At 44.4% G+C, this 15,610-nt stretch overlaps 1 protein-coding gene across 17 annotated transcripts in view; it reads right to left on the bottom strand.

Moving 5' to 3' along the window:
- Nucleotides 1-15,610, bottom strand: part of ppfia1 (PTPRF interacting protein alpha 1) — a 41,737-nt gene that overhangs the window by 6,602 nt on the left and 19,525 nt on the right. For 4 of the 17 annotated variants that reach the window (XM_047580370.1, XM_047580372.1, XM_047580378.1 and 1 more), the window contains exons 6-26: nucleotides 15,173-15,274; nucleotides 14,540-14,773; nucleotides 13,302-13,448; nucleotides 13,059-13,193; nucleotides 11,422-11,505; nucleotides 11,190-11,321; nucleotides 11,036-11,098; nucleotides 10,869-10,948; nucleotides 10,640-10,790; nucleotides 10,191-10,196; nucleotides 9,802-10,025; nucleotides 9,356-9,587; nucleotides 6,665-6,694; nucleotides 5,914-6,038; nucleotides 5,641-5,813; nucleotides 5,118-5,211; nucleotides 4,832-4,843; nucleotides 3,804-3,885; nucleotides 3,516-3,716; nucleotides 1,953-2,015; nucleotides 809-835 (exon numbers count right to left, since the gene is read on the bottom strand). In XM_047580370.1, the coding sequence (XP_047436326.1) occupies nucleotides 809-835; nucleotides 1,953-2,015; nucleotides 3,516-3,716; nucleotides 3,804-3,885; nucleotides 4,832-4,843; nucleotides 5,118-5,211; nucleotides 5,641-5,813; nucleotides 5,914-6,038; nucleotides 6,665-6,694; nucleotides 9,356-9,587; nucleotides 9,802-10,025; nucleotides 10,191-10,196; nucleotides 10,640-10,790; nucleotides 10,869-10,948; nucleotides 11,036-11,098; nucleotides 11,190-11,321; nucleotides 11,422-11,505; nucleotides 13,059-13,193; nucleotides 13,302-13,448; nucleotides 14,540-14,773; nucleotides 15,173-15,274 (2,397 nt within the window). The remainder of the gene's footprint in view (nucleotides 1-808; nucleotides 836-1,952; nucleotides 2,016-3,515; nucleotides 3,717-3,803; nucleotides 3,886-4,831; nucleotides 4,844-5,117; nucleotides 5,212-5,640; nucleotides 5,814-5,913; nucleotides 6,039-6,664; nucleotides 6,695-9,355; nucleotides 9,588-9,801; nucleotides 10,026-10,190; nucleotides 10,197-10,639; nucleotides 10,791-10,868; nucleotides 10,949-11,035; nucleotides 11,099-11,189; nucleotides 11,322-11,421; nucleotides 11,506-13,058; nucleotides 13,194-13,301; nucleotides 13,449-14,539; nucleotides 14,774-15,172; nucleotides 15,275-15,610) is intronic. The other 13 variants (XM_047580383.1, XM_047580384.1, XM_047580381.1 and 10 more) reach the window with 9 other exon arrangements.

The following is a 15,610-nucleotide window of genomic DNA, read 5'->3' as shown; positions in this document are numbered from 1 at the left end:
AGAAACAGGCCGAAGCTCATCTTAAACCCACAGGCAAACAAGCCTTTAAGCATTTAGTATTTATTAGTTAAAATTAATCAAACCAAAAGAGTGAAGTTGTGAAACGATCCGTGTTTGTGATTAGAAACAAAAATCTAGAATAAAAATATATAATAACATGAGCGACGGTGAAAAAGACTCTGGCTCCGTTTCCATGGACGATATTAAACTGAGGGATGATTGAGATCAGACTCAGAGAAAAGAGCAGGAGGAGGAGGAGGAGGAAAAGAAAAATGATGAGGAAAAGATGAGAAGGAAGGAGCAACATGAGGATGAGGAAAGAGTAGAGGAATAACAGGAATATGAATAACAGGAAAATGAATATGAGGAGGAGGAAGAGGAGGAGAACAAGAAAGTAAAAGGAGAGGCAGAAGAAAAAAGAGGAACAGAAGGTGGAGGAGGAGTAAAAAGAAAAGTGAGGAGGATGAGAATAAGGAAGATGGAGGGATAAACAGAGAGAAGGAATACAAGGAGAGTGAGGAGGAAGAGGAAGGAGGTACAGCTAAAGATGAAGGAGGACGGGATGGATAGATGAAAGAAGGAGGTCTAGGAGGAGGTGAAGAAGATGCTCCATGTCCTGGATGGAGGAGGTTACCATGGTTACCACCCCCACCACCACCTCCTCCAACTCCTCCTCATAGACCAGTTTCATTATTAGAGGAGCAACTAGAGTCCATGCAAACGAAGCCACCAGCTATCAGAATTAAAATAATAATAATAAAAGTGTTGTTTATTTAATTCTTTATGTTTTTATTTATTGGGGTCAAACCTGGGCCCAGCTGCCCTCGTCATCCTCCTGGTGTTAGCAGAGTTAGAGTGAGCATGGTGAGAAGAACAGAAAGGGTTAGTGAGGCAGCAGGCCTGTGTTAGAGCCAAGTGGAAACATAAACTAAAGAAAATAATAATCAATTCATTCAAAACAATTTAAAAAAATAAAGAAAAGAGGAAGCGGGGGACAGTTTAACCCTCCAGAGTCCATTTTTAGGTTTATATTTCATCTTGTTTGGTTTCATTCTTTAGCTCAACCTCACGTGGATCTAAAACCATCAAATCCCAGCAGGAAATCACCATTTTTAGAACTTAGAATGTAAAGTTAAGATGTAAAATTGTCAAAAGCTTATGTACAAATTTAGCAAAGTCACAACTATTTCAGTTAAAATAGATGCAGATTAGATTAGATTAAAATGCAGGAAATGCATCCGGTGTTTTTTGTCCAACTATTTAGGACCATGTCCAAAATGATCAGATGTCCAATCAGTAATGATGTCTAAATGTCCCAAATGTGTCCAATCTCTAAACTGTCTCCTGTCTCTTTGGCTGCAGTTCCTCCAGAGACTGAATATAGTCTCACTCCAACAACTTTTCCTTCTTCCTTAGCAACCGTTGACACATCATGTCCTGATTGGTTGATGGATGTTTTTTTTTCCTCCATGAACCAAACATGACGACAATATTCAGGAAAAAGACTCAGTTATTTAGAACCAGTCTGGTTTTACTTGCTCTAGAAACATTAGTTAAAAACTGATGTATAATTTGGAGTTTTGTACTAAGGTTGAGACTCTGTGAGGATGTTATTTGGATGCAGCGGCTCAACTCCAGAGGGTTAAACCATCCGTCCTTATCAGTGAGGGATCATGCAACACATCAACGATTTCAGATCCTAAAATCAATCAAACAAACTCACACAGAAAACACACTAACAGCTACGACAAGAGCAGGAACTCACAAACACGAGGCGGAAACTAAAGTCTACGGGTGGAGAGAACCTTGTTTCAAGTTGCGACGTGACTCTAAATGGAGACAAATTAACTCTGAACTCGTCAATTAAACCCCAATTTAAACGAATCCCTGGACGTCCTGAACGCAGCTTGAAACGAGACTCGACAGTCACCACAGATGTGACGGCGACTAACCGTTGGAGGAGTAGCTGCCAAAGTTTCCATCTCTTCATGTGTGAGCCAAACATTTCCTGTGGTCTGATCATGTGACACCACCAAATAACAAGTGTGCAAAAAAAAAGAGAAGGAGGAGGAAGAGGAGGTGGTGAAGGAAAAAGTCAAGAAGCATTTGTTCATTCATTGTTATCGCTGTTAGTTGTTAGTCGCAAGTTTATAAGCGGTTAAAATGTCAATAAAACAGAAATATGTCAAAAAGTCACTGAAGATAATCAACATGTGTTTGTGTCTTTGAGAATATTTTACATTTCTACATAAAAATGACTCAAAACATCAGCAGAAGTCCTGAAATTAAACAAAAGAGAAAACAAACTAATAAAAATACACCAACGCTCCAGATCAGAGAGGAGCTTCTCTATGATTAAACCAGAGTCCAGACGTGTTTCCATCAATGTGATCAGACTCAGGACCTGGTTTAGTTTCTATAAATCAGGGATTTGTCTCATGTTTGTGTTGAAGTGTGTGATGACAACAGATGAAAGGAGCTTTGTGAGGAGCTCAGAAAAAGAGTTGTTGTTGCTCATCAGGCTGGAAAAGGTTCCACAACCATCTGTAAAGAGTCTGGAAGCCACAATTAATCCACAGAGAGTCAGACAGATTGAAGACGACTGTTCCCCTCCACAGGAGTGGTCCACCAACAAACATCACTCCATCATAGTGGGAGAGGAACCAGAGGAACCCAGGGGAACTTCTAAGCAGCTAAAGGCCTCTCTCACATTGGCTGATGTTCATGTTGATGAATCCACTCAACAACCAAAGACACTGCTCTCTGTCCACAAAGAACATGTGGGACAATGTTTAGTGGACAGATGAGACCAGAGTAGAATAGTTTGGTTTAAATGTTTGGAGATGAACCAACACTGCATTCCAGCATCAGAACCTCATCCCTCCATGACACATGGGGGCGCTAATGTCCTGGTTTGGGCCTGTTCTGCTGCATCTGCTCATCATTGATGGACCAATGAACTGTGAATTCTACCAGTGAACTCTGAAAGAAAATGTCAGGACATGAGTCCATGAGCTGAATGTGAAGAGAAACTGGGTCACGGAGGAAGACAAGGGAGGAAAGAAGGAAGGAAGGAAGGAAGGAAGGAAGGAAGGGAGGAAGGAAAAGAAGAGAAGGAAGGAAGGAAGGAAGGAAGGAAGGAAGGAAAAGAAGAGAAGGAAGGAGAAGATAGCAGGAAGAAAGAAAAGAACGAACAAACTGAGAAATGAGAAAGAGGTACAGAAGGAAGGAAGGAAGGAAGGAGAGAGAAACAGGGGAAGGAAGGAAGGAAAAGAAGAGAAGGAAGGAGGGAAGGAGGGGAGAAGATAGCAGGAAGGAAGAAAGGAGCGAATGAACAAATGAGAAAGAAGTACAGAAGGAAAGAGAAGGAAGGAAGGAAGGAAGGAAGGAAGGACTCTCTTTGTGAACTTTCAGGACTTCTACTGACGTTCTGAGTCGTGTTGATGTAGAAACGATGCTAACAAACGATGCTAACACCGTAGCTGTATGCTAATGAACACATGGAGGGGGCGTACCGTTCTGGAGGTGGGCGGGGCTGAGGGGCTGGTCAGAGACATGATCTCCTGGATGGCCAGGCGTAGCTTGAGGCGGTGTAAGGGGTTACTGATGCCGATCTCCCTCTGGATCTCTGTGTCCGATAGCGCCGACATGATGGCACCGCTCTTCACGTTGGCCCGACATGCAGCCACGTACCAGGCCGGCATGCCCACCCACAGCTGGAGGGAGGGAGGAAAGAGCCACCGGTTAGAAAAAAAAAAAACAATGCCTCAAAGGTCCTGGTTTTCAGATGAACAGCATCGTACCTCCAGCCAAACCACCACGGTTGGTCCGTCCCACTGGGCGAAGGGAAGGCCCTGCCTGCGAGCCTCCTCCAGCAACTCATGCCTGAGACACAACACGTACGTCAGATACGATTCACCAGGGCCGAAGAGAACGTCTGAACTTATGCATAAAAGCCCAGTCACCGGACATGCACGCTCAAAACACAGCAAGAGTTTGAGAGGAAATGCAGAAACTGAAACCCAGGAGGAAACATGGTAGTCTGGAGGAGTTCATCTAGACCTCCTCATCTGTTCAAGACTCAAGGAGAAGTTTGAGGAACTTTATTAGTTAGGTTTTATCCCCTTCAGTGCTTTGAGAGCAGGGACGTCCCGATCTGTATCTGGGCCGGTCCAGGTGTTTTTAAAATGACCAGACAAGGCCAAGAAAAAAGCTACAGGAGTTAGTTACTTAAACTCTGCCACAAACAAAAAAAAACACAGAAAAACACAGAAAACAGGTCAATGTAGCTTCAACACCTTCTGTTTTAATGGTGGAGTCAAAGAAGGAGAAAGGAGGAGGAGGAGAAGGAGGAAGAGGAAGAAGCATTCTCTGGTTATTGGACTGAATACGTTGACTCCTGGAGGACACAGTGAAACTTCAGGACATTTAAAGACCAGGACGTCCCTGCACCATAACACCTACTGAACCCGACTCCTCCTCATTATAACATGCTCAGAGGGACGTCTGCAGGACACAAGACGTTTTGTCTAAATACTGGACGTTCACTTCATGCACGTTCTCAGGAAGTGTTTTAAACCTCTGTTATCTCCAGAAGGGTTGTTTCATACACCAGTTTGGATGAACTTTTATTCTTTTTTTTTTTTTTTTTTCCCTGAACACCATCATGCTCCGAGGAGGAAAACATCCAGCACATTCCTGTTAGTTTAGATCCTGTGTGGAAAGCAGCGAGCAGCATTCAGAGGGACGGACGTCGCTTAGAGGCCTCAGAGTTAAAGGAGGAGGAGGAGAAGATAAGGCAAGACAACAAGAAAGAAAGACAACAACTTACCCGGTCTTTGGACTATTTGGACATGGAATGAGAAGAAGATGATAAAACAAAAATAAATAAATAAATAAATAAATAAATAAAAAGTGAGGTTGGCGCAAAAAAATAAATTAAACTAGAGAGAGGCAGCATGAGCTAAACATTTAAAACTCAGCGTGAAGGAGTGAAACTATGGTGGCGATGAGCTGAGAGGAGGGAGCGTGAGGCAGGAGGCCACGTTATTTATCACTCAGGTGAGGGAGGTGAAGAGGGAGGTGAAGACGGGGGGAGGAGGGGGGAGGACACCTACTTCTTCTGGAGCTTCCTGTTCTTCTCTGCAGGACCACCGAGCGTCCCCATCCCCAAACCGTCCTTCGGAGACACGTCAGCCTCAGGGGTTCCAGCTACAAACACAAAATATATATAAATATAAATAATCTAATTAATAAATAAAAGTAATATAAACTAACGTGTTTACATCTGAACATCAATCAGTAGTTTAATGACGTAGAGAATCACAAATACTGGAAAGAAAAGTGACCGAGAGAATGAAAAGCAGGAGGAAGAGGAGAAAAGAAAGAAATATAAGGAGGAGGAGGAGAATAAAATGAAGGAGGAGAAAGAGGAGCAGGTAAATGAAGAAGGGAGGAGGAGCAAATTAAGAAGCAGATTGAAGCAAATTAAGTAGACGGAAGAGAAGATGAAGAAAGAGTAGTGAGAAGGAAAGTGAGCAGGAGGAAGAAGATGAGGAGAAGCCATCCTCCTCCTCCTCCTCCTCCTCCTCCTCCTCCTCCTCCTCCTCCTCCTCCTCCTCCTCGCGCCTCCTCTCTGACCTTGGCTGGACGAGTCCCTCCCAGGGAGGCTGGATCGTCCCTTCTCCTTCTTCCCAAACAGGCGTCCTATGGACGACTTGATGCTCTTCTTCTTGGCTGCTTTGTTCAGGGAGTCCTGGCTGCTGCTGCTGCTGCTGGGGTTACTGGCCTGTCCATCCTGGAGACAGGGGACGCTGGGGGGGGGGGGACGACACACAGAGACACACATGAGACACAGAGACAGAGACAGATAAGACAGACAGAGTGTCGGAAGGAGACGAGCTAATGTCTGACCCTCTGATGTCTCTGATGTCCTCGTGGCTGGAGGCGTGTCCTGTCTCCCTGTTGAGACGCATGGAGCGAGGAGTGGAGGGAGGAGACGTCTCACATCGGATCGTGGCCTTGTCGTCCTGAGCAGACTGCACCACCGAAGAAGAAGAGTCAACGGAGGCAGAACATAATATAATATAATATAATATAATATAATATAATATAAAATAATATAATATAATATACTATAATATAAAATAATATAATATAATATAATATAAAATAAAATATAATATAATATAATATAATATAATATGATATGATATAAAATAATATAAAATAAAATAAAGTAAAATAATATAATATAAAACAATATAATATGATATGATATAAAATAATATAAAATAAAATAAAATAATATAATATAATATAAAATAATAGAATATAAAACAATATAATATAATATAATATAAAATAAAATAAAATAATATCATATAATATAATATAATATAATATAATAATAGTATATGATATAAAATAATATAAAATAAAAATAAAATAAAAAAAATAAAAAAAAAAAATAAAAAAAAATAAAACTAAGGATAATATAAAAAAAAAAAAAAAAAAAAAAAGACAGAACACAGAAATCAAACTCCTCCTAATGTTAAATGTTTGGACACGGAATCAGGACCATGATGGACTCATATGGTCTGAATGGATGGGGGGGTGGGGGGGACCGGGGGGGTATAGATGGGGTGGGGGGGCGATAGTTTACCTTCCTGCGGTGCTTTCGCAGGTCACTAGGCTGAAGCATGGCAACGAAACAAAGAGGAGAGAAGGCAGTTAGTGAGACACACAAACACACAGCAGCAGGAAACCACAACAACACACAAACACAAACAAACAAACAGCAGTTTAGCAGAAAAGTCACATTTTAACATCCTGAGAAATAAGAGGAAACACAGCAGCAGGTTAGAGCACAGCAGAACAACCAGGGAGGGGGTGGAGAGGGGGGGGGGGGGGGGTGCAGTCTCCAATAATCATAATCTACATAAATCACTTAAACTTCAGACCTGATCATATATATATATGTTTAATTATGGGTTTTAATAACTTCTTTATTTCTTTGAAACATTGAAGTTAAAGTGTTTTTTGCTTTTATGGTGCTATATAAATGAAATAACCTGAAATATATTCTACAAACACTGAATTATCTTCCCTAAAATAAGCAGCGGGTGGATGAGGCTGTGGAGATGATTAGAGTCTTGGATTCTGTGATTCCAGTATAAAACCATGCATTCTGTGATGTTAGCATTTCATTTAGAAGAACGCTGCTGATATTTGACATTTTTACTATATTTGAACAGATGCCAACATTTTCCCAAGTAGTTCGATGCGTGAACGTCTTGTAAACTTCCCATTGATATTATGTTGCGTGAGCAGATATTCAGGCCACGAGCAGGAGGAGCTAATTACGCTAAGACACGGTCATGTTATCTTGCAGGTCAGCTGTTTGCATTCTTTCTCCTCTACATTCCTCACAGACCTGGCATGAGCAGAGCAAATAAACCACCAGAGAGAGAGAGAGACTTTTCCTTTTTTCTTTTAAGTTTCTTCGCCTCCTCCGAGGAGGAAAACTCCTAATCACTCATTTCCTTGAGTTGAGCTGACGCAGTGAGGCAGAGATTAGCGAGCTATGAAAGAGAAACAGGAAGAGGAAACTGGAGGGGCGGCGGAAGATTTATTTGATTTTATTTTCTCCTGAAGCGTCGTCTCATTTAGTGTGTGTTTCGATTTACAGCCTCTGAAACGTAAAGAAAGATCCACAATAAAGAGAAAACGAGTGTCCGATATAAAGGTGACACGACTAAATAAAGAGAGGAGTGAAGGTGATCAAAGTGATGGAGGATGAAAGGAGGAGCTCACAGGTGCAGACTGGGTGTGTTTGTTCTGCTCGTAGTATTAGCAGAAATAAAAGGTTTGAAGAGGCGTGTCCCCTTTAAACTCCCGGATTCAGTCGTTCACTATTCACGAAGGATCAGATCAGCTGACTGCGTCCGTCCCAAATGAAAACCAGTTCATCCAGTAGCTTCTTCTAGGCCTAAAAGCTCATTCAGATCTCGCACCAACATCAAAACCTGGTGAACCTGAGCCGTCTGTCGAACTACCTGTGATCACACCTGGTGTAACAATATCATGTGGTCAGTAGGAAGAATGAAGGAAGTCAATGGGTCTCAGACCAGCTCCACATTAGGACTGAAACCAGATCAGTGTTCACACTGGGACTCTCACTGTGCTACATTCAGCACAGACAGAGAGAATCCTGTGTGAATCTGAAGATAACTGTAGAGGAGGCAGTAGACTGCACCCACCCAGGGGAGGGGACAAAAAGGGGGGAGGATGTGGGGGAGGATGCGCAGGTACCTGGAAGTATGGAGCATAGCTATAAGGCTGGGGGGGAGGAGTGAAGCCAGTGGCAGCGTATGGCAGGTAAGTTACTGTCTGCTGGGAGAGGGAGCTCTGGATGATGTAGGGGTCATAGCAATACTGCTACAGGCAGGTGGGGGGGGAGGATGGAGGGGGGGGTTGTTACATATACAAACGATTACAAACTGTCACACAAACATTTATTGGCACAGTCATGAGAGGTGTTACCCAGTTAACAGGAATTAGTCTTTTTTTAGCTTCAGGAAAAGTCCAATCTGATCTCACCTGGTTCATCTACCTGGAATTAATTAATTAATCAATTAACACCAGTCTGTGAATAAGTAGCAGCGCCACCATGTGGTCAGTAAAGGAAGGAAGGAAGGATAAAAGAGAGGAAGGAAAGAAAGAGAGGAAGGAAGGAGAAAAGTGAGGAAGGAAGGATAAAAGAGAGGAAAGAAGGAAAGAAAGAGAGGAAGGAAGGAGAAAAGAGAGGAAGGAAGGAAAAAGAGAGGAAGGAAGGAAAGAGGGAAGGTAACAAGGAAGGAAGAAGGAAGTAAAGAAAGAGGGAGGGACAAGGAATGAAGGAAAGAAAGAAAAAGGAGAGGAAGGAATCAAGGAAGGAAGGAAGGAAAGAAAGAGAGGAAGGAAAGAAAGAAAAAAGAGAGGAAGGAATCAAGGAAGGAAGGAAGGAGAAAAGCGAGGAAGGAAGGAAAGAGGGAAGGTAACAAGGAAGGAAGAAGGAAGTAAAGAAAGTGGGAGGGACAAGGAATGAAGGAAAGAAAGAAAAAGGAGAGGAAGGAAGGAAATAACTGGGAATTAAGGAATGAAATAACTATGAAGGAAGAAAGAAAGAAACCAGCTCCACATGTGGACTGAGACCAGATCAGTGTTCACACCTGGACTCTAGAGACCAGATCAACCAGGACTGAAGTTAACGAAGGTCTGAACTAGTTTTAGTGAAACGTTGTGAGACGTTGTGTTAAATAAAAACTGAACTGAATCCGAGGCCACGTTCACCACGTAAAAAAGAAAACGTTACCAGGGTCATGACGCCCATGCGATCCAGTTCTCTGTTGGGGCTCCGGGGGATGCGTCTGGGGGTGGAGTGGCCCGACCCGGGCGGAGAACCCCCCAGCGAGGAGCCGGCACACAGCGACGGAGGGATGGAGCTCATGGAGCGGAAACGTCCCCCCAGGCTGTCGCCACTGCCCACCCTGCACTCGATCTCCTCGGCCCGGATGGCGGTGCTCTCCTTCTCCTCCTGGATCATTCTGGGGGGGGGGTGAAGGTTTAAAGTTAACCCTCTATTATCTTTCTTCATGATTTTTTAAAGCCAAGACTCTGAAGTTTCTATCACAAAAGTCAGAATCACTCTAAGTGGTTTCGTTCTGGAGGAATCAAAGAAAAAAAATACATTTCCACAAATCTGATTTGTCTGAATCTCACAGCACGTGTCAGTGTCAGGTGCTACGCAGCGGCTGGTACCTGATTTCATTGTTTATAGCGTCCAGCTGCTCCTGCAGCATCAGAGCGAGGGTCTGAGCGTCGGCCTGGCCGGCAGGGGACAGCAGGTCCACCGAGCTGAAAATGGTCTCCCGGTCCTCCTCCAGGTCGGAGGCGTCCATGTCGCTCTCGAAGGCCTGGGCCACGTTAGCCAGCACGTTAGCCTGCTGCATGCGCTCCCACTCCTGCTCATTCAACGTCTGCACCTGGATTCACAAACACAAACACAAACACGGGGATGAAGAAACAGGACGTGGTTCTAGAAACGGAGGAACAAGAGGGAGATCTAGACCGAGATGGAGGGAGCAGAACAAAAAGGGAGCGTTGCTGAGAAAAGCTACTGCTATCACCGCTACCTCCTGCACACTTACATGTCGCTGACGTCCACATTGGAAGCAAAAACAGAAAAAAGAAGTGGAGAAGAAGAAAATCATCATCATCAGAGAGAAGCCAAAACATTGGGAGGAGGGAAAAGGGGCAAAACATACGCAAAGACATCACAAAAATAAATAAATACATGAAAAAGAGAAGAAGAGTGGAAGGAAATGTGGTCAACTAATAAAATAAAACAATGTCCTGGACACAACAACCTTAATTATAACAATAATAGTAAAGGAAGGCAGGACATTGCTTGATATTCTATCTGATTCTTACGTCATGTTATATATAATCTATGGACTCAAACTATTCCAGTGGAGTCTGGGTAGATTCGTTGAGGCAGCGTTAACCTCTAATAAATCTCTAAACATTTTTAAATCTCCGGGTTCATCGGCTCAGACTATGTTCGACCCCGGGGGGGCGGCGCGAGCTGAGCGCTAACCTTGGACGGCTCGTCCCGGAGCGCCACCACGCGTCCCTTCTGAGGCCTCCTCAGCACCAGGGCGCTGCCGTAGTGATCCGAGTTACTGTCCATCAGCGAGGACGCCGACACGGGATACCTGAAATCTGGGGTGCTGCCCAGCTGAGAGCGTCTGGAAAGAAACACGACCGTCAGAAAAAGAAACGGATCAGAGGTGAGAATGAACGCTAACAAAAATAAACCACGTTACCCGTGGAGTAAGGAGTTGCTCCTGCTCCTCCCCTGCTCATTCTCCGCCCTCATCGTCTCTATTTGGATCAGAAGCTGCTCCTGCAGGTTCACAACATTTACATTTACATTTACAGAGGGAAGAAGCAACGTCTGTGGACGTTAAATGAACCTTTAACCCGTCCTCACCTTCTCGTGGTGAGACTCCTCGATCAGCTTCTTGGTGTGATCCAGTTCTCTGATCAGGGAGTTCTGCAGAGAAACAGGAGCAATGAGCCAACGAACAGACGAACACACACACTGAGCTCAGGTTTCTGTGCTTGTTTGAGTTTGTGCTCGTCACCTTGTCCTCCAGGGCCGACATCCTCTCTTTCAGGTGGAGCTGGAGTCTCTCGTTGGACTCTGACAGCAGCTTGTCCACGGTCTCAGAAAGACGCTTGTTGTGTTCCTCGTTCATCTTCTCTCGCTGTCGAGCCTGAACAACAAAAACACAACTTAGGAAAAGGAAGGAAGGAAGGAGGAAAGGAAGGAAGGAAGGAAGGAAGGAGGAGGGAAGGAAGGAAGGTCTTACTGACCCTGAGCAGCTCCTGGTTCTTCTCCTCCAGCTGCGCCTCCATCTGCCTCAGTCTCTCCTCCACGTTGCCATGACGCTCCTCCGCCTTCACATGAAGAACAACAGAAAACAAACTTTAACATATTTCAAACGTATTTCTCCAAGTTTCAACAGGAAACCATGAAACCGTGCACCAGGAGGGCAAATAAGAAGCACCCACAAACATTTAAAGCAGCTGAGAAGAAATATTATAAGACAGCAGTTAAACTAAAGTCATTTTATTAAACTAAACCTGTATAACAGTAAAAAGCTCTTATGGATGTAGTTATCTTTTTATTTTGTGTTCCAGTTTTCTAGTAGCTGCCACTTCCCGTTTGTGTTAAATGGCAAAAAATCAGAAGCAGAAGGAACTAAAGAAATAATTAGGAAGAAAAGGACGGAAATAATTAGGAAGCCAGGAAGGAAGGAACTGGTTTTCTGCCTTTGAGAAAAGAGGAGGGGAACCAGCAGCACTGAGGACACAAGAGAAGGAAGCCGGACCAGGACATCTTCAGACATCTTCCAAGTCCAACACCGAACTTAACCAGGAAGTTTTATTTATTCGTTTTCCAACATGGAAGGAATAATTTTCTCGTCCCTCCCTGATTGTGTAAAAGTTGTCGGACTGGTTAAGTTGAGTATTAAATTGGACGTCCCACTATCCCGCAGGACAGAGACGATAAATGCTACCTTCTGCAGACTCTTAGTGTCTCTAGAGCCACACTAGGAGGTGGAGGGTCGGAGGGTTAAAGACGACACCAGAAAGAGACAGAAGGTTTAGATTTAGCTTGTTCATTCACTGAGTTTAAGTAGAATTAATAGAGTTAAACATGGAGACAATGAGATTTATAGGAGGAGGAGGAGTCAGATGTTAAGACAAATCAGGAAATGATTGGTTGCTCTTCAGAGGGTGTTTGGAGGAGGAGAAGAGGAAGAAGAGGAGGAGAATGAGTCAGTAACTCGTGTGATGTGTGGTGAGGAGGTGGTAGAAGTTCACTGAGGTCAAAGGCTGCAGCCAAACAACAACAACCTTTAAAAAAAAAAAAAAAAAGAAAAAAGAAAAGTTTCCCCGAGACAATAACTAAAGATATTATGAGAGCGTCTGCAGGAAGTAAAGGTGATTAAATCGATTCATCTCAGGACTGAATGCAAAGAGGAAACAGTTCAGAATGAATATGAAAGATGAAAAGATTAAACGAACTGGAACAACCAGAATAACAAGAGAAACCAGTTAATGTGCACGAAGTCTTTAAATAACTTTACACCATTATACGAAAGAAATAACAACAAACAAAAGGCCCTGACTTCCTGATCAACCCTGAGACGAGCTGGGAGCCAGATCCGATACTAATAAGGTGCTGAGCTAAGCAGCAGGGAGGGCGCACGCACAAAGACAAACAGTCAAACTATAAATGGATAAAAACAGAAGCTACATTTCTATAAATAGGTCCCCGTGGATATCTGCAGGAACATAAACAGCGGCAGCTTCCACTCCGGAAGTCCCTCGAGGAACTTCTCTGATCCTGGATACGTTGAGCTGTGCTGAGGTTGAACTGGTTAGTGGAAGACGTGGACGTGGAGGTGTGGGGGGGTGGGGTGGGGGGGGGGGGGGGGTGGTACCTTGGTGAGGGCGGCGACTCTTTGTGCCAGCTCGGCCTCCACCTCAGGCAGCGTCTCCGCCTTACGGATGGTCTGCTGCAGCTTCTGCTCCGCCACTTCCAGCTTCTCCTGGAGTTGCCGGTTTCTCTCCTCGGTCTACGACAAACAAACCAAAACAAACCGTCAGGAAAAAAAAATGGAGGGGAGGGCAGGAAGGACTTTCTCCCAGCTGAGTAAATAGTGTAACCGACGGGAAGGACCTACTTGTCTGAAGAGCGACTCCTTGTTGGCCACTTCGTTCTCCAGCTTGTCGTTGAGGTCATGGACGGAGGTGGCCTCGCGCTGCGCCGCCAGGTAGCGCTTCTCTAAGGTGGTGATCCTCTCCTCCATGTCTTCCTTCTGAGCCATCGACTGCACAAACACACAAACGTCTTCATCATTTTAGACGTAGCAGCCATTTCTACTTGTACCTCATCAGTCTGGTTCGCTCTGTAACAACACCACCACCCAAACACTGTCTTTTTTTGCTAATTGGGTCAATTGTTGTTTCTACTTCCTGCTTCACTTTCAACAACAGTGACTGAAACCTTTGCAGAAATTTTACCGAACACGAGTTGTATAAATGATTGTGTCTCCGGCGTTTGACTGTGATTAAAAAATATATAATAAAATAAACATTTAGGGGGAAAAAAAAGTCGGAAGTCTGAAATTTCCGAGTTGGTTTTCGTGAAGGCATCATCTCTAAGTTGGCAGTAGATTTTTAAGACCCTGCTAATTGTCACATACTTTAAACTGGACTACCCAGATGATTCAGAGGTATTTGTACTCCTGAATGGAAAACCTTTAACCTTGTTCTATGTGGAAGGAATGCATAAAGGAAATACACTTGAAGCATTAGAAAAGTGTTTATCAGCTCACACTTTAACAACACACTTTATCAACACACTTTATAATCACTAAGAATGTCCCAACTGGATCAAAAAGTTTGTATTGGACGACGACCAAAACTTAAACATGTGCACCGTCTCACCGGCCCGGGCCTGTCCCTTTAATAGCAGGGCATCAGCTGTATCAACAACAGGCACATGGAGGATATTTACTAGGGGGTGTCCCGTATAAAAACTTTTCACTTCCAACACCAATACTGGAGTCTTGAGTATTGGCCGATACGGATACGGACTGTGATGCTGCTTCAAATGAACTTTCCTGGTTCTGTGCCACCGCATGGAAACTTGCCCGTGACACGTTTTACACTCGGCCTTGAACAAAACAATACTGCCACACAGCAGATATCCCTCCTACTCCATGCTACTTTGGTAGCACCTTAGCACACGCTGCTGTTGTGATGACATTTGCTCTGCATGCTGGATAGAAATGCTGAGTCTGGAACGGACGGCTTATATCGAACCGGGACACCTCTGGTATTTAGTTATGTCATATAAACTATGTTTATATATATTCAACTGTCCGACACGTAGGTCCACAGGCCGTGTCCTCTCTACCTCTCTGAGGTCTCTCTGCAGCCTCGTGTTCATTTCTTCAGACTTAATGAGGTCCTTTCGGGCCGTGTCCAGGTCCTCCTCCAGCTCGTTGATGCGCGACACCATAGCAGCCATGCGCTCCTTCATCTGGCCCAGATCAGCCGTCTGACGCTCCACCACCTCCTGGAGCTCGCCCACCTTCCCAAACCCAGGAACGGGCTCCTCCTCCTGGCTCAGCGAACCGTCAGACGACCGCTGTGTGTGGGGGAGAACAACACGATGAGACACAACTCACGACTCGATTCATTTCAGTTAAATAACAGACAACCTGCTGGGTTCAGCTTCAAACACAGGCCTGGTTTAAGAGAATACGCTTTGTTACATAAATGCCATTTCCTGCATCCTACGCTGGAAAATCTTGCTTTGGTCTCATGTGGGAAGGAAGGAAGGAAGGAAGGAAAGAAGGAAGGACATCACAAACCTCAATGACAACTGGAACTAAGGGAGGAAGGACTGAACTAAGGAATCGAAGGAAGGAAGGAAGGAAGGAATCTAAGGATGGAATTAGGGAACTCTACTGGTTTATGGTGCGGAGGTAAAGTCTCCTTGTTTTACAGACCGTTTACCACCAGCGGCTGAGTAATATAACCTCACCTTGCCGTTAGTGCTGGGTGTGTTTTCAGAGTTGTGGTTGACCTCGCTGGTTCCGTCTGCCAGGCCTCTCTTCTGACAGCTCTGCTCCCTGAGGTACGCCAGCTACAGAAAACACCAGTTAGTCAGCGCCTCGCTCAGCCATTCATTTACTCCGTGGATAGATGCGTCAGGTTAACCGCTAAAACCCGGAGCACCGCTCACAACTTTCATCTCTTACGCTGCTTTGTGTTTCTTTCATTTCACTGTGTGTCAGTGAGAGGAGCCGAGTTTAAATATTCTGGTTAGAAACGCACATCGCAGGCCGATGGTTAACAAAACCAGAGGGTGGTGTGTGGCTTTACAGGAGGGAGGGATGAGGATAGGAAGAAAAAAGGAAGGAAGTAATAAAGGAAGGAAGGGGAGAGGGAATGAAAACGGGAAGTACGTAAGAACTATGGA

The sequence above is a fragment of the Mugil cephalus genome, chromosome 3 (genome assembly GCF_022458985.1).
Source record: "Mugil cephalus isolate CIBA_MC_2020 chromosome 3, CIBA_Mcephalus_1.1, whole genome shotgun sequence".
NCBI lineage: Eukaryota > Metazoa > Chordata > Actinopteri > Mugiliformes > Mugilidae > Mugil > Mugil cephalus.
The sequence above is the reverse complement of the archived record's forward strand: the minus strand, read 5'-3'. Positions and strand labels throughout refer to the sequence as shown.